The 22,261-nt window shown below is 41.8% G+C and overlaps 1 protein-coding gene across 1 annotated transcript in view; it reads left to right on the top strand.

The window, feature by feature from the left end:
• The first annotated feature begins 4,883 nt into the window (after window positions 1-4,883).
• Window positions 4,884-22,261, top strand: part of col4a3 (collagen, type IV, alpha 3) — a 31,364-nt gene continuing 13,986 nt past the window's right edge. The window contains exons 1-33 of the mRNA XM_069173087.1: window positions 4,884-5,207; window positions 11,590-11,646; window positions 13,247-13,336; window positions 13,958-14,002; window positions 14,220-14,264; window positions 14,513-14,575; window positions 14,662-14,715; window positions 14,799-14,825; window positions 14,980-15,054; window positions 15,272-15,334; window positions 15,424-15,459; window positions 16,046-16,093; window positions 16,230-16,304; window positions 16,376-16,420; window positions 16,543-16,605; window positions 16,689-16,733; window positions 16,842-16,895; window positions 16,975-17,016; window positions 17,232-17,313; window positions 17,608-17,643; window positions 18,187-18,351; window positions 18,844-18,933; window positions 19,134-19,229; window positions 19,378-19,448; window positions 19,537-19,725; window positions 19,804-20,065; window positions 20,246-20,350; window positions 20,430-20,524; window positions 20,824-20,974; window positions 21,404-21,517; window positions 21,603-21,770; window positions 21,863-21,952; window positions 22,030-22,164. Coding sequence (XP_069029188.1) covers window positions 5,076-5,207; window positions 11,590-11,646; window positions 13,247-13,336; window positions 13,958-14,002; window positions 14,220-14,264; window positions 14,513-14,575; window positions 14,662-14,715; window positions 14,799-14,825; window positions 14,980-15,054; window positions 15,272-15,334; window positions 15,424-15,459; window positions 16,046-16,093; window positions 16,230-16,304; window positions 16,376-16,420; window positions 16,543-16,605; window positions 16,689-16,733; window positions 16,842-16,895; window positions 16,975-17,016; window positions 17,232-17,313; window positions 17,608-17,643; window positions 18,187-18,351; window positions 18,844-18,933; window positions 19,134-19,229; window positions 19,378-19,448; window positions 19,537-19,725; window positions 19,804-20,065; window positions 20,246-20,350; window positions 20,430-20,524; window positions 20,824-20,974; window positions 21,404-21,517; window positions 21,603-21,770; window positions 21,863-21,952; window positions 22,030-22,164 — 2,908 coding nt within the window. The 5' untranslated portion in view covers window positions 4,884-5,075. The remainder of the gene's footprint in view (window positions 5,208-11,589; window positions 11,647-13,246; window positions 13,337-13,957; window positions 14,003-14,219; window positions 14,265-14,512; window positions 14,576-14,661; window positions 14,716-14,798; window positions 14,826-14,979; window positions 15,055-15,271; window positions 15,335-15,423; window positions 15,460-16,045; window positions 16,094-16,229; window positions 16,305-16,375; window positions 16,421-16,542; window positions 16,606-16,688; window positions 16,734-16,841; window positions 16,896-16,974; window positions 17,017-17,231; window positions 17,314-17,607; window positions 17,644-18,186; window positions 18,352-18,843; window positions 18,934-19,133; window positions 19,230-19,377; window positions 19,449-19,536; window positions 19,726-19,803; window positions 20,066-20,245; window positions 20,351-20,429; window positions 20,525-20,823; window positions 20,975-21,403; window positions 21,518-21,602; window positions 21,771-21,862; window positions 21,953-22,029; window positions 22,165-22,261) is intronic.

The raw sequence follows: 22,261 nt of genomic DNA, 5'->3' as shown, positions 1-22,261 counted from the left end.
TGAGTATTTTTATATTTATGTTTTATGAACGCTGCTGTCCTGCTGACCAACACTACGGTGGAAGAAATTATTGTCTCTCTCTGGACCTTCGTCCTGACTGCTGTTGTCTTCTTCATCAGCGACAGGTGTGCTTGATTTCTGGCACCTGTCCTCTCTCCAGGGGCGGAGCTGGACACGAGGCTCACTTGTGATTATGACGTCCTCCCAGATCAGATTCTTTCTATGTTTAAATTCTATAATTTCATCCTCTCAGGTCTCCAGAGAACGTCTACTTCCTGTTTGCAGGTGCTCCTCCCCGTTAGAGGAAACGGTCTTCATCTGAATCAGGTGTGTTTGCAGACGCTGCAGGTGAAAGCTGCACGTCGACACCTGCTGACCAGTTCCATCTGAGTAGAATCCTGGACTGATACACTGCTGCTGTTACTCATCACTAATCCTCATCATAGAAAAAGAGTTTTAATGTCTCTGAGTCAAACAGCAACATGTCTGCAGGCTTTGAGGTCTGCTGCTCTGTGATTGGCTGTTTGGACTGATGTCATCATTTGCTGGTAGTTGGTTCCTGTGAGTTACGATGTGCAGCACAGATCTTTAAGAGGAACTGGGACTAGAAGTCACCAACCGCTGCAGCAGTTTGTTACAAACCAAAGTTCATGTAAAAATAGTCTGATTTAACGCGGAAGGATTCTCCAGGACGACGTGGAAATGGATCAGTACCGGGCCTTCAGCACATCGGACATCTTCATCAAACAAAGCAGCAGGACTGATGAAGGTGAGCGGAACATTTTCTGATGGAGGGACGGTTCAGATTTTGATAAACTGGACTTTAAGGACATTAATTATGTTTTTAAATATACAGAGTCCAAATATGTTCTGAGACCGATGTTCCAACCAGCGCCAGTACCAACAGCTGCTGCCTCCGAATACATCAGCTCATACATTTTAGTTTGTTTCACACTGTTAAAGCCTGTCGGATTAACTGAACTGAATTTAACTTAATTTATCTTAACTTAACTTAAACGTAAACTGAATTTAAACTAAACCTTAACTTCATTTCAATTAATCTAAACCTTAACTTTACTTAAACATTAACTTCAACCTAAACTTAAACACGTGTCTTCCCGTCAAATAGACGAACCTGTCAGAACATTTTACTTTCTCTCCCCTCATATCACAACTATGACCAATAGGAACACAGAGACCGTAACCACGGCGACAGACTAAAGCACAGACAACCCACAGGTGTTTCTTTCTGTTTTTAAAGACACACATCATTCGTTTTCATTTCAGAAAGTCAGTCCATGCCCCCAAATCCCCCCGCCAAAAAAAAAAAAAAAAAAAAGATTATATCACGCAGGTCATTAAAGATGGCCGGCTGTGATTGGTTTATCACCTGATACAAGAGAGAAGGACTCACCCCGAGAGCTGCTGGAGGAGCTGAGAGCATCATCAGGAGGCACCTGGAGGAAGAGACAGACAGGAGGGACAGGTGTGAGACAGGTGTGAGACCAGAGGGACAGGAGGGACAGGTGAGACAGGTGTAAGACAGGTGAGACAGGAGGGACAGGCGGGACAGGTGAGACAGGTGAGTGAAACATGGCTGCTTTAACATGCTGTTAGATCAAATGTGGCCGTGTGACCATGAGTCGTCCTGTTTCCTGTTTACATTTGGCTTCCTAGAAACGTTTTGAGTTTCCAGACTTTTAAACTTTAAAATTATACGACATCCGACGTGACTCAAACGCACCATAAAAACAGGGTTGCTGTGGTCTTTAAGACGGTTTAAAGGTCCGTGTTTCGACATTTTTCCTTCATTTTAGGTTTTAGTTTTGAGTCTATCAGAAAATATTTTTGTCTTTTCAGAACTAAAAATAATCTCAGTCCAGTTGTCCATCGCCTCCCTGCAGCTGTGTGTGCACCTTTTAAGACTCACTGACATCAGTGACACTCTCTTTTGATTGGCTGACTGTTGTCTGAGGTCTTGTAGCTTGTTAGCTCTGCAACACAGTGACCGCTCAGTTGTCTTTCAGATAAAATGTTGGTCAGCGGGCTGTGCTGAAGGCAGACATGTGACATCACAAACTCACAGGAAGTCCAAACAGCACAGTTGCTGAACACATGCTGTGTTTCTGGACTGACAGGTTTGATTCAGTGTTTACAGCTGCAGCTGCTTTATAAAAAATAAATAGAATAAATCTGAGTTCAGGATGTTGGACCTTTTAAAGCAGACGTGTTCTTACCAGAGCAGGGTGGAGCTGCAGGGGGCGGAGCAGGAAGTCAGCAGCATATTGTCCTCTGCTCAGAGGGGAGTCCCGCCCACTACACAGTTGTGTTAGTCTGGCTCCGCCTCCAGCCGGTTCTCAGCCAATAGGACACTTGTGGGTCGTCCTGCAGCGACACAGTGAGGAATAGAAACAATAAAACAGAAAGAATAGAATAGAAAAAATACACAGCTGACAGGTAAAACACAGGGCAACAAGTGATGCAGTTTCATCCTGCACTCTGATTGGCTCCACAATACCTGTGACCTTACAATCCCTGCAGGTGTTAAAGTAAAATTTCAACTTCTTCTTCTGTGGTAAATAACAGGACTTTCTTTGTGAATGTGACCACTGAGTTTAGACCAATTAGCAACCAGCAGTGATGTCATCAACCAGCAGTGATGTCATCAACTATCAGTGATGTCATCATCCATCAGTGATGTCATCGTTGGTTTGTGAACGTTATGAATCCTCCAGTTCAGATTCTGTCCGTCACCATCTTTGATAGTTCGGAGCGGTTTGGAGCAGGAAGTGACCATATTTGGACGAGCTGGGGGAGGAGCCAGCGGTGGATCTGACCGATCTGATTGGAAACCTGACGATACTACGTCCCGCCCACCGATAGCTGTAACCTGACTGCACCACAGGCCTGTCAATCAAACAGACACGCCCCCAAAAACAGGTCTTCTTGAATCTTCTTTTCTAATGAATGAGGGATTATTTTCAGATGGACCTCCAGAAAACTAATAAGAAGGAGTGACTTTAGCTAACAACACCGAGATAACTGATGGACACATTTTATTCACTTTGGATTTGATGAGAGAAGTTGAATGGGAGTCTATGGAGCCGGAGGCTTTTTGGAGCCGACCTCTAGTGGCACTCGCTGGTATTGCAGCTGAAGACACTTCTGGATCAGAACCAGTTTACAGACCTGAAGCTACGAACTCTTTTATATCCAGTCTGTGATTCCTTATTTTATTAGCATTAAATATGTAACTTTAACACACAAAACACTCGATCAGTTTCATATTGGAAAAAAGCATATAACACACACACTCCGTTTCATACCTAAATAATAAAACAAACATGAAGCCGTTCTGAATATTTTTCTTCCATTTCCGGACTGAACAAAGATTTCATGTGAAGTTTTTCAAGACTTTTAAACTTTGTGTTGAATTTTATTTTTAAACTTAGCTGTCCTTCATCAATCTACTCCGTTCCTCCTCCTCCTCTTCATCAGTGCCCATCTCATCTAATCTTCCTGCCGATAATTAAACTCTAATTGGCAGATAATTAAACGTGACGATAATCAGTCAGCACGCGACAACACATGCACAAACGGCTCAGGTGAGTTTTCTTACCTGAAGGTCTCGCGCTCAGTCCGGAGCTTCACGCGGTTTTCATGTCAGACACACAGACGGAAAAAGGCAAGTTTACCAGCGGACCTACATTCACACACACACACACACACACACACACACACACACACACACACACACACTGCTACTTCCGGTGTGAAGCCTCCAAGCCACAAAATAAAAGCCTCAGTTCAGGGTTTTTGTCCTCATTTAAGAGGAGACAGAAGAGGAAGTAAAGGACAAAATAAAAGTTAAATTTAAGAAGAAAAACTAAATAAAACCATAAGTCATAAAGACTTATAAAAAGCAGAATAAAACTCCACCTTCTGCATCTTCTCACAACAGATTTAATTTATTACAGTTACTATAGTTTAAAGGCTACTCAGGTGAGCTGCACCACTCCATCTGTAGTACCACTGAGGACCACTAGGAGCTGTCTCCATAGACTCCATCTGTAGTACCACTGAGGACCACTAGGAGCTGTCTCCATAGACTCCATCTGTAGTACCACTGAGGACCACTAGGGGCTGTCTCCATAGACTCCACCTGTAGTACCACTGAGGACCACTAGGAGTTGTCTCCATAGACTCCATCTGTAGTACCACTGAGGACCACTAGGACTGTCTCCATAGACTCCATCTGTAGTACCACTGAGGACCACTAGGGGCTGTCTCCATAGACTCCACCTGTAGTACCACTGAGGACCACTAGGACTGTCTCCATAGACTCCATCTGTAGTACCACTGAGGACCACTAGGAGTTGTCTCCATAGACTCCATCTGTAGTACCACTGAGGACCACTAGGACTGTCTCCATAGACTCCATCTGTAGTACCACTGAGGACCACTAGGGGCTGTCTCCATAGACTCCACCTGTAGTACCACTGAGGACCACTAGGACTGTCTCCATAGACTCCATCTGTAGTACCACTGAGGACCACTAGGGGCTGTCTCCATAGACTCCCGTTAAAAAGTCAGTAAATATTTCCATCATGGTGTCATTAGATAAACTTCCTGCTTCTGATCAGTGTTCTGGTTCTTTTGGAAATAATTCATCATTCATTACATATTAGTACTCTGTGTGTGTGTGTGTGTGTGTGTGTGTGTGTGTGTTTCTTGTACTTTCAGTCTACTAACTGAGTATTTGTACTTCGTTATTTTCCTCCACAGGTTGAATAAACGAACAAACTTTCACAGCCTGTTTATGCTTTTATTTTGTAGAGTACCACCGGAAGTACCACGCAGAGTGTCGCGAAAATGATCACCGGTCCCCGGACCGACTCTCTCTCTCCATCCCGCCGCAGGTTGCTGTGTCCGGACTGGATCAGCTGCGCGGACCCCCTCTGGACTGAGCCGAGCCGAACTGAGCCGAACCAAGGAGAGGAGCCCATCCCGAGACGAGCCGAACCGCAGTGAGTCCGTTTGCTCAGCGGGGACTCTGCAGCTTTGTGTCCGCTTGTATGGATGCTCCGGGCGGCCCGAGACGGAGGAGCGTCCCGCTGCTGGTTCTGCTGCTCTGCTGCTCCGCCGCTCCGGGACACGCTGAGAGGGTGAGCGAACGCACCCCGGGGACAGGGTCCGAGTTGATGGAGGTCAGCAGGAGGACAGTTCAGATTGATTGATTGATTGATTGATTGATTATCTGCAGCTGAAGAATTCTAGAACTTCCTTCAGTTCACTCGTTATTTTATAATCTTCTGTGATTGGTTGAATTCAGCTGCTGCCTGCAGTGTGTGTGTGTGTGTGTGTGTGTGTGTGTGTGTGTGTGTGTGTGTGCGCTCGTGCAGATGTGTGTGAAGTCAGTCTTTGTTCTGGTTTACAGCTTTAACAGCAAAGTCACAAAAACGGACAAAAAATGTACGCACCTGATATTAGTATCATTATTATTATTATTATTATTATTATTTACATCATGCCACGTCACAGCCCAGGTAAAATTCAATGTACTTCATCGTCATATTAATGCTCCTTAATATATAACATATACATATAATTAATAATAATCTGTGATGTCAGAGTGTTATAGAACATATAATTAATAATAATAATCTGTGATGTCACAGTGTTATAGAACATATAATTAATAATAATAATCTGTGATGTCACCATATTATATAACATATAATTAATAATAATAATCTGTGATGTCACCATATTATAGAACATAATTAATAACACAAATCTGTGATGTCACAGTGTTATAGAACATGTAATTAATAATAATCTGTGATGTCACCATATTATATAACGTATAATTAATAATAATAATCTGTGATGTCACTGTTATAGAATTTATAATTAATAATAATAATCTGCGATGTCACTGTGTTATAGAACATGTAATTAATAATAAACTGCGATGTCACCGTGGTATAGAACATATAATTAATAATAATAATCTGTGATGTCACTGTTATAGAACATATAATTAATAATATGTGATGTCACTGTGTTATAGAAGATATAATTAATGATAATAATCTGTGATGTCACAGTGTTATAGAACATATAATTAATCATAATAATCTGTGATGTCACCATATTATATAACATATAATTAATAATAATAATCTGTGATGTCACTGTGTTATAGAAGATATAATTAATTATAATAATCTGTGATGTCACTGTTATATAACATATAATTAATAATAATAATAATAATCTGTGATGTTACCGTGCTATAGAACATATTCATAATAATAATCTGTGATGTCACCATATTATAGAGCATATAATTCATGTTAATAATCTGTGATGTCACCATATTATTGAACGTATAATAATAATAATAATAATAATCTGTGATGTCACTTTTATATAACATATAATTAATAATAATCATCTGTGATGTCACTGTGTTATAGAAGATATAATTAATTATAATAATCTGTGATGTCACTGTTATATAACATATAATTAATAATAATAATAATAATCTGTGATGTCACCGTGATATAGAGCATATTCATAATAATAATCTGTGATGTCACCATATTATAGAGCATATAATTCATGTTAATAATCTGTGATGTCACCATATTATTGAACGTATAATAATAATAATAATAATAATCTGTGATGTCACTTTTATATAACATATAATTAATAATAATCATCTGTGATGTCACCATATTATAGAACATAATGAATAACAATAATCTGTGATGTCACAGTGTTATAGAACATATAATTCATAATAATAGTAATCTGTGATGTCACCATATTATAGAACATAATGAATAACAATAATCTGTGATGTCACAGTATTATAGAACATATAATTCATAATAATAATAATCTGTGATGTCACTGTTATAGAACATATAATTAATAATAATCTGTGATGTCACTGTGTTATAGAACATATAATTAACAATAATAATAATAATCTGTGATGTGACAGTGTTATAGAACATATAATTAATAATAATAATCTGTGATGTCACTGTTATTGAACATATAATTAATAATAATCTGTGATGTCACTGTGTTAAAAGAACACATAATTAACAATAATAATAATCTGTGATGTCACTGTGCTATAGAACATATAATTAATAATAATAATCTGTGATGTCAGTGTTATAGAACATATAATTAACAATAATAATAATCTGTGATGTCACCATATTATAGAACATAATTAATAACAGTAATCTGTGACGTCACAGTGTTATAGAACATATAATTAATGATAATAATATTCTGTGATGTCACTGTGTTATAGAACATATTCATAATAATAATCTGTGATGTCACAGTGTTATAGAACATATAATTAATAATAATAATCTGTGATGTCACCGTGTTATAGAACATATAATTAATAATAATAATCTGTGATGTCACAGTGTTATAGAACATATAATTAATAATGATAATAATCTGTGATGTCACGTGCTATAGAACATATTCATAATAATAGTATGTGATGTCACCGTGATATAGAGCATATTCATAATAATAATCTGTGATGTCACCATATTATAGAACATATAATTAATAGTAATCATCTGTGATGTCACCATATTATAGAACATAATGAATAACAATAATCTGTGATGTCACAGTGTTATAGAACATATAATTCATAATAATAGTAATCTGTGATGTCACCATATTATATAACGTACAATTAATAATAATCTGTGATGTCACCATATTATAGAACATAATTAATAGTAATCTGTGAATTCACCGTGTTATAGAACATATAATTAATAACAATAATCTGTGATGTCACAGTGTTATAGAACATATAATTAATAATAATAATCTGTGATGTCACCATATTATAGAACATAATTAATAATAATATGTTAATTCACCGTGTTATAGAACATATAATTAATAATAATAATCTGTGATGTCACTGTTATAGAACATATAATTAACAATAATAATAATCTGTGATGTGACAGTGTTATAGAACATATAATTAATAATAATAATCTGTGATGTCACTGTTATAGAACATATAATTAATAATAATAATCTGCGATGTCACTGTGTTATAGAACATATAATTAATAATAAACTGTGATGTCACTGTTATAGAACATATAATTAATAATAATAATCTGTGATGTCACTGTTATAGAACATATAATTAATAATAATCTGTGATGTAACTGTGTTATAGAACATATAATTAACAATAATAATAATCTGTGATGTCACTGTGTTAAAAGAACACATAATTAACAATAATAATAATCTGTGATGTCACTGTGTTATAGAACATATAATTAATAATAATAATCTGTGATGTCAGTGTTATAGAACATATAATTAACAATAATAATAATCTGTGATGTCACCATATTATAGAACATAATTAATAACAATAATCTGTGACGTCACAGTGTTATAGAACATATAATTAATGATAATAATAATCTGTGATGTCACTGTGTTATAGAACATATTCATAATAATAATCTGTGATGTCACCGTGATATAGAGCATATTCATAATAATAATCTGTGATGTCACCATATTATAGAGCATATAATTCATGTTAATAATCTGTGATGTCACCATATTATTGAACGTATAATAATAATAATAATAATAATAATCTGTGATGTCACTTTTATAGAACATATAATTAATAATAATCATCTGTGATGTCACCATGTTATAGAACATAATGAATAACAATAATCTGTGATGTCACAGTGTTATAGAACATATAATTCATAATAATAGTAATCTGTGATGTCACCATATTATATAACGTATAATTAATAATAATCTGTGATGTCACCATATTATAGAACATAATTAATAATAATCTGTGAATTCACCGTGTTGTAGAACATATAATTAATAACAATAATCTGTGATGTCACAGTGTTATAGAACATATAATTAATAATAATAATCTGTGATGTCACCATATTATAGAACATAATTAATAATAATATGTGAATTCACCGTGTTATAGAACATATAATTAATAATAATAATCTGTGATGTCACTGGTATAGAACATATAATTAATAATAATCTGTGATGTCACTGTGTTATAGAACATATAATTAACAATAATAATAATCTGTGATGTGACAGTGTTATAGAACATATAATTAATAATAATAATCTGTGATGTCACTGTTATAGAACATATAATTAATAATAATAATCTGTGATGTCACTGTTATAGAACATATAATTAATAATAATCTGTGATGTAACTGTGTTATAGAACATATAATTAACAATAATAATAATCTGTGATGTCACTGTGTTACAGAACATATAATTAACAATAATAATAATCTGTGATGTCACTGTGTTATAGAACATATAATTAATAATAATAATCTGTGATGTCAGTGTTATAGAACATATAATTAATGATAATAATAATCTGTGATGTCACTGTGTTATAGGACATATTCATAATAATAATCTGTGATGTCACAGTGTTATAGAACATATAATTAATAATAATAATAATCTGTGATGTCACCGTGTTATAGAACATATAATTAATAATACTAATCTGTGATGTCACAGTGTTATAGAACATATAATTAACAATAATAATAATAATCTGTGATGTCACTGTGTTATAGAACATATAATTAATAATAATAATCTGTGATGTCAGTGTTATAGAACATATAATTAATGATAATAATAATCTGTGATGTCACTGTGTTATAGGACATATTCATAATAATAATCTGTGATGCCACAGTGTTATAGAACATATAATTAAAAATAATAATAATCTGTGATGTCACAGTGTTATAGAACATATAATTAATAATAATCTGTGATGTCACCGTGTTATAGAACATATTCATAATAATAATCTGTGATGTCACCATATTATAGAACATATAATTAACGTTAATAATCTGTGATGTCACTGTGTTATTGAAAATATAATTAATAATATGTGATGTCACCATATTATAAAACATAATTAACAATAATAATCTGGGATGTCACAGTGTTATAGAAAATATAATTAATAATAAGTGATGTCACTGTCATAGAACATATAATTAATAATAATAATAATCTGTGATGTCAGTGTTATAGAACAAATAATAAGTAATATTCTGTGATGTCACCATGTTATAGAACATATTAATAATCTGATGTCACTGTATTATAGAACATATAATTCATAATATTCTGTGATGTCACTGTATTATAGAACATATAATAAGTAATATTCTGTGATGTCACTGTGTTATAGAACATATAATAAGTAATAATCTGTGATGTCACTGTGTTATAGAACATATAATAAGTAATAATCTGTGATGTCACTGTTTTACAGAACATATAATTAATAATAATTCTGAATGCAGGACTTTATTATTAGAAGACATCAGTTCAGCAGCAGGTCGACATTCCTTCACAACTATTTCACATTTTTAAACTGCGGAAATAAAAGAATGTTTAAAGAATGTCAGACAGGAAATAAAAGCTGTCTGTCTCTCCGTCGGTCCATCAGTCCATCTGTCTGTCTGCATAGAGGGTTAGAGACAGACAGACAGACAGACAGACAGACAGACAGACAGACAGACAGACAGACAGACAGACAGACAGACAGACAGACAGGTCTCTGTAGTTTTAGCTCATCTGTTTTCTATTTCAGCCTTTTGTCCTGATCTGTTGTTATTACTGACCTGATTACACACACACACACACACACACACACACACACACACACACACACACACACACACACAGAGGACATTGCACTGACTGACTCTGACATTCTCCACGACCTCAGAAATGGGTTAGGGTTACCATGACAACCTCGTCAGGACAGGTGGATGTCTGAACATGCTCTGCAGACAGGAAGTTTACAGAAGTTTCACCTGTTATTGTCTGTCTCACCTGCCCAACGGTTCACAGCGAGTCCGTACGATCAAATGTGAGCGTGCGTACCTGAGCAGGTGAGGTTAGGCTGCAGGAGGACAGGAGCGCTGCAGGACGTGTCCAGGCGTCTCCTCGTGGAGGCGTCTCCTCGTGGAGGCGTCCTGCGGGACTGCAGACAGGAATGACGATAAGACGACATCAGAGCTGCTGCGCTCCGTTTATCGTAGTAGGAGCACAGAAACACCTGCACAACGCATGCAGGTGTTTGGGTTTGGACCTGCACAGGTATGCCTGGGAGATAGCAGCTCACAGCCTAGTCTAGGTTCAGTCCAGACTCAGCGTTACCACGGTTACGAAGAAGAATGACATCACCAGGCGACTCGAAATAACCAGAGGTCTCGCCTCCCTTCTGTGAAACAAAGGAGACATCGAAACACCGACCCAACTTTAACCAACTAATGACAACCAATCACAGTGTTTCTTCAGTAGGTTTGTGCTGCGGCGCCCCCTGCTGTGTGGAGGTCGCTCTCACTGTGAAATAAATCGCTCTTTAACTTTGCTGCTCGCATCTTTATCGGAGACGATGAAACAGTAACACTCCTCTTCCTCTCGTCTCTTCAGGTGTGCCACTGCAGCGGGAAGTCTCTCTGTCACTGCGATGGGGTCAAAGGTCAAAAGGTGAGGAGGTCTTAACACGGGTCCGGGACCAGGACGGGCCCGGTTTATTTCGCTCTGACGCGATGCGGCTGAACGTCAGGAAATGATTTATTTACAGAGTCAGTGAGCAGCTTCGTCTCCTGGTCTTCATCGCTCCGTGAAGCTGACCGGACGCAGCTAACATCTAATCCTGTTTCTGTCGTCACCGAATTTAAGATCGAAGACTGAACTTTTATCTGGTTTATGTTTCATTAAACTGTTCAGAGGATCAACTTCAGATCTGAAGTCACATCTGGAAACATCGAAGACTCGTTTAACCGTTAAACAATATTCAATATTAAATCCACTGAACGATAAAAAAAAAAACCCATCTTTATCCTGTTTCGACAGGTAGCTGGCACCTGGTTCTACTGGGTTCTATGAGGGTCTAGTGGGTTCTACTGGGTTCTACTGGGATCTACTGAGGGTCTAAATGGTTCTACTGGGATCTACTGAGTGTCTGCTGGGGTCTACTTGGTTCTACTGAGGGTCTGCTGGGGTCTACTTGGTTCTACTGGGATCTACTGAGGGTCTACTGGGGTCTACTGAGGGTCTACTCGGTTCTACTGGAATCTACTGAGGGTTTACTGGGGTCTACTGAGGGTCTACTGGATTCTACTGGGTACTGCTGAGGGTCTACTGGGGGTCTACTGGGATCTACTGAGGGTCTACTTGGTTCTACTGAGGTTCTACTAGGATCTACTGAGGGTCTTCTGGGGTCTACTTGGTTCTACTGGGATCTACTGAGGGTCTACATGGTTCTACTGGGATCTACTGAGGGTCTACTGGGGTCTACTGAGGATCTAGTGGGTTCTACTGGGTACTGCTGAGGGTCTACTGGGTTCTACTGAGGGTCTAATGGGTTCTACTGAGGGTCTAGTGGGTTCTACTGAGGATCTAGTGGGTTCTACTGGGTACTGCTGAGGGTCTACTGGGTTCTACTGAGGGTCTACTGGGTTCTACTGAGGGTCTAATGGGTTCTACTGGGTTCTACTGAGGGTCTAGTGGGTTCTACTGGGTTCTACTGAGAGTTTCTGCGGCTCTAATGCCTGTCTGATGGGTCTGATGAGGGTTTCTTGGTTTCTATTGTGCTTTAATGTCTGCATGAGGGTCTGATGTGTGTTTGATCGTATTTATTTATTTAAACTGAGTTTTCATTGTTCTCTTTGGTTTCAGTTTAATTTTGAAGTTGAGGCTCATGTTTTTAAACGAAGATGATTTTTATCTTGGCGTCTCTTCATCTCGTGTCCTCTTCTTCGTCCTCTACTGCGAGACGGCGGCGGCCTTCAGGTGCAGTGAAGCCTGCAGCCTTTGTGTTGCTGCTGGGACTCAGATGTGACTCTGAGACCACCTCGGTGTGAACTCTGTGATCTCAGGTGTGTTCAGTGGGAGGAGAAGGAAAGAAAGGGCGGTTCCTCTCTGCTGAACATGAAACGTCCAGCTGTTATCTGTGGGCCCTGAATGTACCTGGACTGGTTTACCTGAATCTACCCGAGTCCAGCTGAGTCCAGCTATCTGCTGCCCCCTGGTGGACAGTAGGTGAACTTCGCCTGAACTCGGTTTATGACTTTATCCTCTGCAGGGTGAACCTGGTTACCTTGGATACAATGGACTTCCTGGAGTCATCGGTTACCCTGGAAACGAGGGTCATCAGGGCTCACCTGGAGAAAAGGTAACAGACCATTATTATTATTATTATTATTATTATTATTATTATTACTGTTGTTGTTATTAGTTCCTCTGGCTTCTCTTCTGGTTCCATTTATTTCCTTTTTAAAGCTGTTATTTCACTGTTTGTTTTTTTTTAAAGTTTCTTCTTTAAAAATTCAACGTTTTTTTGTTTGTTATATTTTATGACGGATAATAAACAGAATAAAACACAAGACAACAAATCCGGGCAGAAACATTATTATTATTAAAATAAATGACACCAATAAAACAACAAACTGGTTGGAGGTATAAATAAAATACAAAATATTACAACAGAAATTTGGTGGAAGATTTTTATTATGAAATAAAAAAATTTAAACTGTTGACCTCAGTGTTTATAAAAGTCATGAATCTGATGGATTAACTTGGTCCAATATTAAAGATGCAAAGTTTTATTTTTCAGTTTCTGCAAAAATGGGAAATTCTGTGTTTTTAGCATCTTAAATGTCTGATTATGCTGCTTTTATTTGTCGAGTACGACAGAATCTGAAAATCTTTTCTGGACTTTTGGTCGGACTGAAACACGACATCTGGAGACGTCTCGTTGGTCTGTGGGAAATAACTTTGTCTTTTATTTTGGCAGGGCGAACATGGAGCAGGAGGAAGTCCAGGACTGAAAGGCTCTCGGGTATGACTGATGGTGACGATGATGAAGATGACTAATATTGACGTCCATGATTAAATGTCTTTAAAATCAGATGTAGCCACCAGGGGGCGACACGCTACACCAAATGTTGGATCATCTTTAACTGTGGATTCATTTCATTTAAGTCCCTCTGACAGATTTGCTATTTTTCTGAAGTATCCATGAAGGTCACTCACCGTTTGTCTCTGAAACCTTTCAGGGTCTTCCAGGAAAACCCGGTTTCCCAGGACCTCCAGGACTGCCGGTACAGAATCCAAACCTTATTTCACCAACGTTTAAAGACTTCACATCAATGATTTAACATGATTTTAACAACACAAAGACATTAAACGATTACAGGTCATTTTTGCCTCCAACAGAATCCTAAAAAAGATTATTTTTTTAAATAAAAGAAAAACACATCCGATGTTAATGTCAGTACAATCAGTTTCTAACCATCAGGACGCTTTTAAAAACCTGATAAAAGGACTCTGTTGACGTGTTTTTTCTCAGGGACTCCCCGGACATGAAGGAGCGATTGGCCGGCCAGGACTCCCAGGATGCAACGGGACAAAGGTAGAGATGATCACCCGGAACGCTGGGTTAAGGTTAAGTGTTGCATTTCTTACAATACAGGCACTTCTGAACACTTCTGTTCTCAGGGGGACGGCGGTTACCCAGGGTTCTCTGGGGTTCCAGGACCTGCCGGCCTGCGAGTGAGTCACTTCCTGTTTGAGAGTAAAACATTTGAATCCATACCTGCTAAGATAGCTAAGCTAACAGTGTTGATGTGTTTCAGGGCCGCGAGGGGCCACGAGGCGAGAAGGTAAACACCTGAACAGACCTGAACACACCTGAACACACCTGAACAGACCTGAACAGACCTGAACGCACCTGAACAGACCTGAACAGAAGGATGAAACACCTCCAGTTCTTTTATGTCGGTTTCTCTTACTGAAGGTTCCTCTGTTTGGTTCCAGGGACACTCCTTCATATTTCCAGAAGCTCCGGACATTAAAGGGGCAGCAGGACCACGAGGACCCGATGGAGAAAAAGTCAGACATTTTATTTTTCAGAAACAACAAAATGTCTTTGTTTTCCACACAAACATCAGAAGCGTTTGACAGATTATTGATTACCGTGACAACCATTGATCAGGAAGTTGAAAGATGTTTCTTTAACCTGTTGACAGAATGAACCCTGCAGGCTGCCGTAGTTCCAGCAGTTGTCAGAGCCTCAGATGTCTCCTCTGATTGGCTGTTTGTGTTTCAGGGGCTGAGTGGAGATCCAGGTGAACTGGGTCTGCCGGGACCACCGGGACCCGCCGGACTTCCTGTACGCTTCAGATCTAACTCATCAAACTTCATTTAAACCTTTACCGAGATCAGAGTTCATCTGACATCAGCTGTTTGTTTTTGTTTCAGGGAAGTCCAGGGTTGCCGGGGTTACCGGGAGAGAAGGTTCGTGTCTCGGTCCTGTTCAGTGAGACGACTTCTAGTTCTGTCCCTTTGTGTTTCTGAACAATAATTATTGCCTAAAATACTGAACACCAGGACGGATGGATCAGATAATATAGGATCAGAACCTCCAACAGAACCGAACGTCTAAACATCAGCAACAAACCAAAGCTGAACTCCCACAGATGTTTGGAGGACTGATGTTCTGTTGGGACAGCTGAAGGACGTCCACGTGGATGGTTTGGTCCAGATGTTTGGTCCAGATGTTTGGTCCAGATGTTTGGTCCTGATGTTGGGTCCAGATGTTTGATCCAGATGTTTGATCCAGATGTTTGATCCAGATGTTGGGTCCAGATGTTGGGTCCAGATGTTGGGTCCTGATGTTGGGTCCAGATGTTGGGGCCAGATGTTTGGTCCTGATGTTGGGTCCAGATGTTGGGTCCAGATGTTTGGTATAGTTGTAGGGTCCAGATGTTGGGTCCAGATGTTGGGTTCTGATGTTGGGTCCAGATTTTTGGTCCTGATGTTGGGTCCTGATGTTGGGTCATGTGGGTCGTCCGGTCCTGATGCTGCTCTGTCTCTGGTTCAGGGTCAGGAGGGTCCCAGTCCGGTGATTCCGGGTCCTCGAGGACAGAAGGTGAGCTGAAGGATCTGATCTTAATGTGGGAAACATTTAGGATGAACATTGTCTAACCTGTAGAACACCATCATCCCCATCTTTATCATCATCATCGTCTCCGTCTTCGTCTTCATCAGCTGTGTTTGGTTCGTAGGGTGATCGTGGACCTCCAGGGATTCCTGGACAGAAAGGAATCAAACTTTATGCTGAAGGACCGAAAGAGCTGAAGGTCTGTCTGTCTGTCTGTCTGTCTGTCTGTCTGTCTGTCTGTCACTCAGCTGTGTTGTTTTTATATTTCAGGGGGAACCAGGTGAGACCGGAGAGAAAGGTTGTCGTGGATTTCCTGTGAGTCTCTTTCAGAAAAATAAACATAATAATAAACAGAAAAATATATGTTGTCGTCACCAACAGAGATTATTGATTATTGATTATTATTACATCATTGGACTGTTTGTTTTCCACTGCAGGGTGTGCCGGGTAAAGCGGGAGTTAAAGGAGAGAAGGGCGAGGGCGGCGACCCCGGCTCACTGGTAGGAGATTGAGACACGGATCAATAATCCAAACAGTTATTGATCGATTATTGATTAACTGAACATTGGTGTTTGTGTTTCAGGGTAAACCGGGAAAGGACGGCCCCCCGGGAGAACTTGGAGAACAGGTAACCAACACGCTAATGTTAGCTTAGCATTCTGCTCCGTTTAAAGATCTACACCCAGACCTCCGTGATTGCGTGACGATGTGTCTCCACCCCTCCGTCTGTCCACAGGGTGACCGCGGTGACCGCGGCTATCTCGGCCCCCCGGGGATCGAAGGGGCCACGGTGAGTGCGGCGTGAGCTACAGGAAGTGTCGCTGCGGTCAAGTCAGGTTATTGATCGTTCCTCATGTTTGTGTCTTCAGGGAGAGAAAGGAGACCAAGGACCTCCGGGTCTACAGGGGGAGGTGAGTGACATCACAGGAAGGGTTTCCATTCCTACCAAAATAAGAGCAAGATGGATGTAAAACACAAAGTACAGGACAAGGTGTCAGTTTACAGCGAGAGGAAACACCTGTGTTGTCATGGGCGGGGCCAAACGGTGGGGGTGGAGTCTTTAAACAGAGGGTGGGGTTAAAGTCTACTGTCAGGCTTCAGATTAAAAACATGTTGTGTTTATCAGACGGTTCTGAAACACAAATTCCTGAAGGGCCAGCGTGGTGTTGCCGGGCCTCGTGGACCTCCAGGAGTCCCCGGAGAGCAAGGTATCGAGCAAACCTCAAAATAACACAAATGTTTTTATTTCACTCCTGAAATCAAGTTGAAACCATGAAAATAAAAAGTCATATTACCGATTTTACTTTAGTGTGAAATTTGAAAAACAACTATTTTGATTTTAGAATTTAAAAGCAATGAACTGAAATAAAAACAGAAATATGAACGAACCTGAGGAGTTTTTTTTAATCTAGAGTTGGATCATAATTATTGTAACGTCAGAGTCGTTGATGTGTTTGTCATGTGAGGGATCATGTGACCTGCTGTCCTCTGATCTGTTTCAGGAATCATCGGTTTTCCTGGACTGCAGGGTGAGACAGGTAAACTCCACCTGTTGTCTGTCATCCATCAGATAATCAATAACAACAATCTGATCAGTTTGTTTGTTTCCACTCAGATGTATTTATTGTATCTATGGTTTTATTTCTGATCGGCTAAAGTGGGCACCGTCCTCCGACCTTAACCCCTGACCTCCGACCTTGACCCCCGACCTCCAGCCTCCAACCTCTGACCTCGACGTCTGACTTGACTTTGACTTGGTTGAAAACACTTGAAACCTGACGGAGACTTGACTCAGACTTGTCCACCAAAGACTTGAGAATTGAGTTTGACTTTGTACAAAAGACTAAAAACTTGACATTGACTTGGCTCAGACTTTGGTAGTTGACTCTGGACTCGGCTTTAAAGACTTGAGACTCGATTTGGAGTTTGACTCAGACTCGTGTAGTGACGAGTGTAAACACGTGGACTGGACTCTAAGCTGGAGACTTGACTTGGTCCAGAAGACCAAAACTTTACAGTTACTTCAGCTGCTTTCCTTCCTCTGTGAGACGGAACACAAAGTCGGTTCTTCGTCTCTCCAGGTTTGGGTCTTCCTGGTCCACCGGGTCTTCAGGGACTGCCTGGTTCATTTGGACCCAAAGGAGAACCAGGTGAGCCGGCGCCCTACATCATCGGCCCCCCGGGGCAGAACGGAGTCCCGGGAGGTCATGGAGCTGAAGGAGAGCCCGGAGAACCTGGAATACCAGGTGATGTTCCACTTCCTGTTTGAGGTCCAAGTCCTGTAACACGTGGCATCCCTCAGGGAAGTAGAAGAAGAAGAGAGAGTAGAAAAAGAAGAGAGTAGAAGAAGAAGGGAGAGAAGGGAGAGAAGAAGAGAAACAAGACGAAGAAGAGAATGAAGAAGAAGAAGAGAGAGTAGAAAAAGAAGAGAGTAGAAGAAGGGAGAGAAGAAGAGAATGAAGAAGAAGAGAGAGAAGGAGAGAAAGAAGAAAAAGAAGAGGAGAAGGAGAAGAAGAGAGAGAAGAGAAAGAAGATGAAGAGAATGAAGAAGAAGAAGAAGAAGAAGAGAAAGAAGAAGAGAGAGAAGAAGACAAAGAGAATGAAGAAGAAGAAGAGAGAGAAGAAGAAGAGAAAGAAGAAGAAGAAGAAGAAGGGAGAGAAGAAGAAGAAGGGAGATTAGAAAAAGAAGGGAGAGAAGAAGAAGAGGAGGAATTTAATGTTTGTCTTCTGACTGTCAGACCTCCTGGGAGAAGTCAGTAGTCCAGGAGCCAAAGGACCAAAAGGTGTGACGGGACTTCCTGGCTACAGAGGGGAGAACGGACAGATGGGTGAGTGAGTGACAGGAAGTGATGTCAGGTGTCTGTAGTCTGACCTGAACATCACCTGCGGGTTAAAATGGCAGATTTCTGATGGAAATTTGGAATGGGGTTTTTGGAGTTGGAAACCGTTGACCTGTAGAATCTTCAGATTGGCATGTTTGTCTTGATTGATTGATCGATTGATCGATCGATTGATTGATGTTTTACAGGCCAGAAGGGGGAGCTGTGTTTGGCCTGTACTTTTTTTCCTGGACTCCCCGCCCCCTCAGGTGAACCAGGAGAGCCAGGTGAAACCGGGTTGACAGGTAAGAACTACTGAGTCTTCCCTTATCGGAGCTGCTGTGATTGACAGCTAGAGGGCAGCGTTGCCTCCTGGAACACAGACCAGTTAAAGTCAGGCTAACTGTTATTTAATTTCCTGAATGTTTCCTTGTTTCATCACTCTGCTTCCAGGTTCGGTCGGTCTTCCAGGACCCAAAGGTCATAAAGGGGTCAGAGGAGTCACAGGACGACCTGGTGCACAGGTAAATTAACCCCCCAATAAACACTCAGAAGCACCGCCCCCTAGAGATGAACAGTGGAACCTCAGGTTAAATGTCTGCTTGTCTTCAGGGCCCCTTTGGTTTCTCCGGCAGTCCGGGGTCCCCGGGACCAGCTGGTGACCCGGGAGTCATGCAGAGGGTGGGACAGAAGGGTGAGGACGGGGCCCTGGGAGAATCGGGACCACCAGGACTCGAGGGGATGGATGGACGTCCAGGACTTCCAGGACCAAAAGGTGTTTTGGGACAGAAAGGAAACCCTGTAAGTAACGGAGTCCTCGTCGGTCCTCTGTAGACCGGAACTGGACCGCGGTTCTTAGAGGATGGTTTGATCTTTCAGGGGCCTCCGGGGCCAAAAGGTGAAAGGGGTCCACTCGGGGAAACTGGTCCCAGAGGCCTGACGGGACAGACGGGGCCTGCAGGACCTCCTGGGATCGGGGCTCCGGGGCCTCAAGGATCTAAAGGCAACGTGGGAGTCCTGGGAGAACCAGGAGAACCTGGAGCACCAGGTGGAAAAGGTTCTCCGGGGGAGATCAGAACTTATCCAGGAGATCCGGGCCAGAAAGGAGAGAAAGGTTTATCTGGGAACCCGGGACCTGAAGGTAAGACAGGAACCCGTCTGTCTGCTTTTTATTTCCAACATGTGAAAACTACTAAATCTGAGTATAAATCACAGCCGAGGCCGGACCAGGTGAACCGGGCCCCGCTGGGTCCAGTCAGTACTGAAGGTCAGAGACAGGTCACTTACCTGCTGACTCACCTGTTCTCTCTGCTGCTCTCAGGTGGCACTGGACCTCCCGGGGATCCAGGATTTGTTGGTCCAAAGGGGAAAAAAGGAGATAAAGGCTTTTCTGTCCAGGGGCCCCCAGGCTTCCCAGGGGTCAAAGGTCAGTTTAGGGACGTTGTCTCAGGGACCACGTGAACTGAAGAGAATGTTTAAATATATTTATTCTTGTCTTCCTCCAGGAGCGAAGGGTCCTCCAGGAGCTCCAGGTCTACCGAGCTTCGGCATCAAGGGACGAGCGGGGCCGTCGGGCCCCCCGGGGATGCCGGGGCCAAAGGTAGCGTCCCCCCACTCCCACCCCCCACCCTACCCCGCCAGACAGGAAGTTGTCAGCATAAAGACAGAGACAGCTTCAGATAGACGTCCTGTCCAGCAGGGAGGACGAGAGTTGGACCTCAGGACAGCGAGGTGTTCAGGGACCTCAGGACAGCGAGGTGTTCAGGGACCTGAGGACAGCGAGGTGTTCAGGGACCTCAGGACGGCGAGGTTTTAAGGGATCTGAGGACAAAGAGATGGGTCTGAATCGGACCTGAACGGCACGTTTGAAACAATGTCTTTGTTTTCTATCGTCGTCAGGGAGACGGAGGTATTGGTTTCCCAGGCCAGCAGGGCCAGTCGGGCCCTCAGGGGGAAGATGGCTCCGTGGGACCCCAAGGAAACCCTGGACCTCAAGGACTAGATGGAGTCCCAGGACCTGCAGGACAAGATGGTCTACCAGGACCCAAAGGTAGGAACTCAGATGTGTTGATGAGTTGTGGACATCCAGGAGATCAACCAGAGCTTGTCCTCCAACGGGTCTCAGTCCTCCAACAGGTCTCAGTCAGGACTTCTCTACCAGATCAGAAACTGTTCTCTTACATTTGAATCATTGACTGAAAAAAATAAGTTTGTGGCTTCAAAAAGTTGGTTCCAATTGGGGACCACAAAGTGAGTGTGGCTTGTTTAAGAAGGAAAAACAAAGTAAAATCTCTGGTGTAATTTCAGTCGGGTTTATGGGGTGACACGCAGGTTCCTCAGTTCAGAAACAGAACAGAACCAGTTCTAGAACTAGAAAACAGTACGTGAGGTTGTTTTGGTCCAAATGCAGCTCTGCTCAAACCGACCACACCAACCAGGTTCTGTTTCAACCAGACTGAACAACAGAACTATCTCTCAGGTCGTAGCGGCCTGGATGGCATACCTGGTCCTGTTGGTTCTGTTGGACCCTGTTTACCTGGAGCTCCTGGAACTGAAGGAGAGCGAGGACTGAGGGGCGTCGTCGGGTTCACAGGTACCAGAATCAGATGTTAATGTTCTGGTCTGACCCTGAGAGCACCCTTCTTCCTTTCCGTCTGACACTGACTTGTCCTGCACAGGGTCCCAGGGCCTGCAGGGGGTGCAGGGGGACCCTGGGCTGCTGGGTGTGGGAGCCCTGGGCCCTCAGGGGCCATATGGGACCCCAGGGCTTGATGGAGCTCTGGGACCAGTAGGAGGTGTAGGACCGAAGGGCCTGAGAGGGACCAATGGGGAGCCAGGAAGCCCAGGTGAGATCCAGGATCTGCTGTCACAAAAACCGGATAAAAATGTACATCAGCAAACAAAAACAAGGGCAGTAACATCAACATGTGTGTTGTAGGGATCCGAGGGGACACAGGTCCTCCGGGGCCGACCGGCGGTCCAGGGGGTGACGGGAAATCAGGAGACACCGGACGACCCGGACCGAAAGGTTTTATCCTTCAGCTGATGAATCGCTCAGGTGTGTGTGAGTGTACCTGTCTCACTCTGTGACTGTCTGTCTGTCAGGTGAGACGGGCTCTGAGGGGACGAGGGGCTTCCAGGGGCCTCCTGGACCTCAGGGGGACCGAGGAGAAACCGGTCCAAAGGGGATCCAGACAGACGTTGTGATGTATGGAGATCCTGGAAACCCTGGATACCCCGGTACTCTATTCTATTCTATTCTATTCTATTCTATTTCATTTTACTTGACTCTATTTACGGTTCAGATGGTTTTACCTGAGAATAGAAACTACCTGAG

Source organism: Embiotoca jacksoni, unplaced genomic scaffold (assembly GCF_022577435.1).
Source record: "Embiotoca jacksoni isolate LCO1_2020_lvr unplaced genomic scaffold, fEmbJac1.0.p SCAF_58, whole genome shotgun sequence".
Lineage (NCBI taxonomy): Eukaryota > Metazoa > Chordata > Actinopteri > Embiotocidae > Embiotoca > Embiotoca jacksoni.
This window is presented reverse-complemented; position numbering and strand designations above follow the sequence as displayed.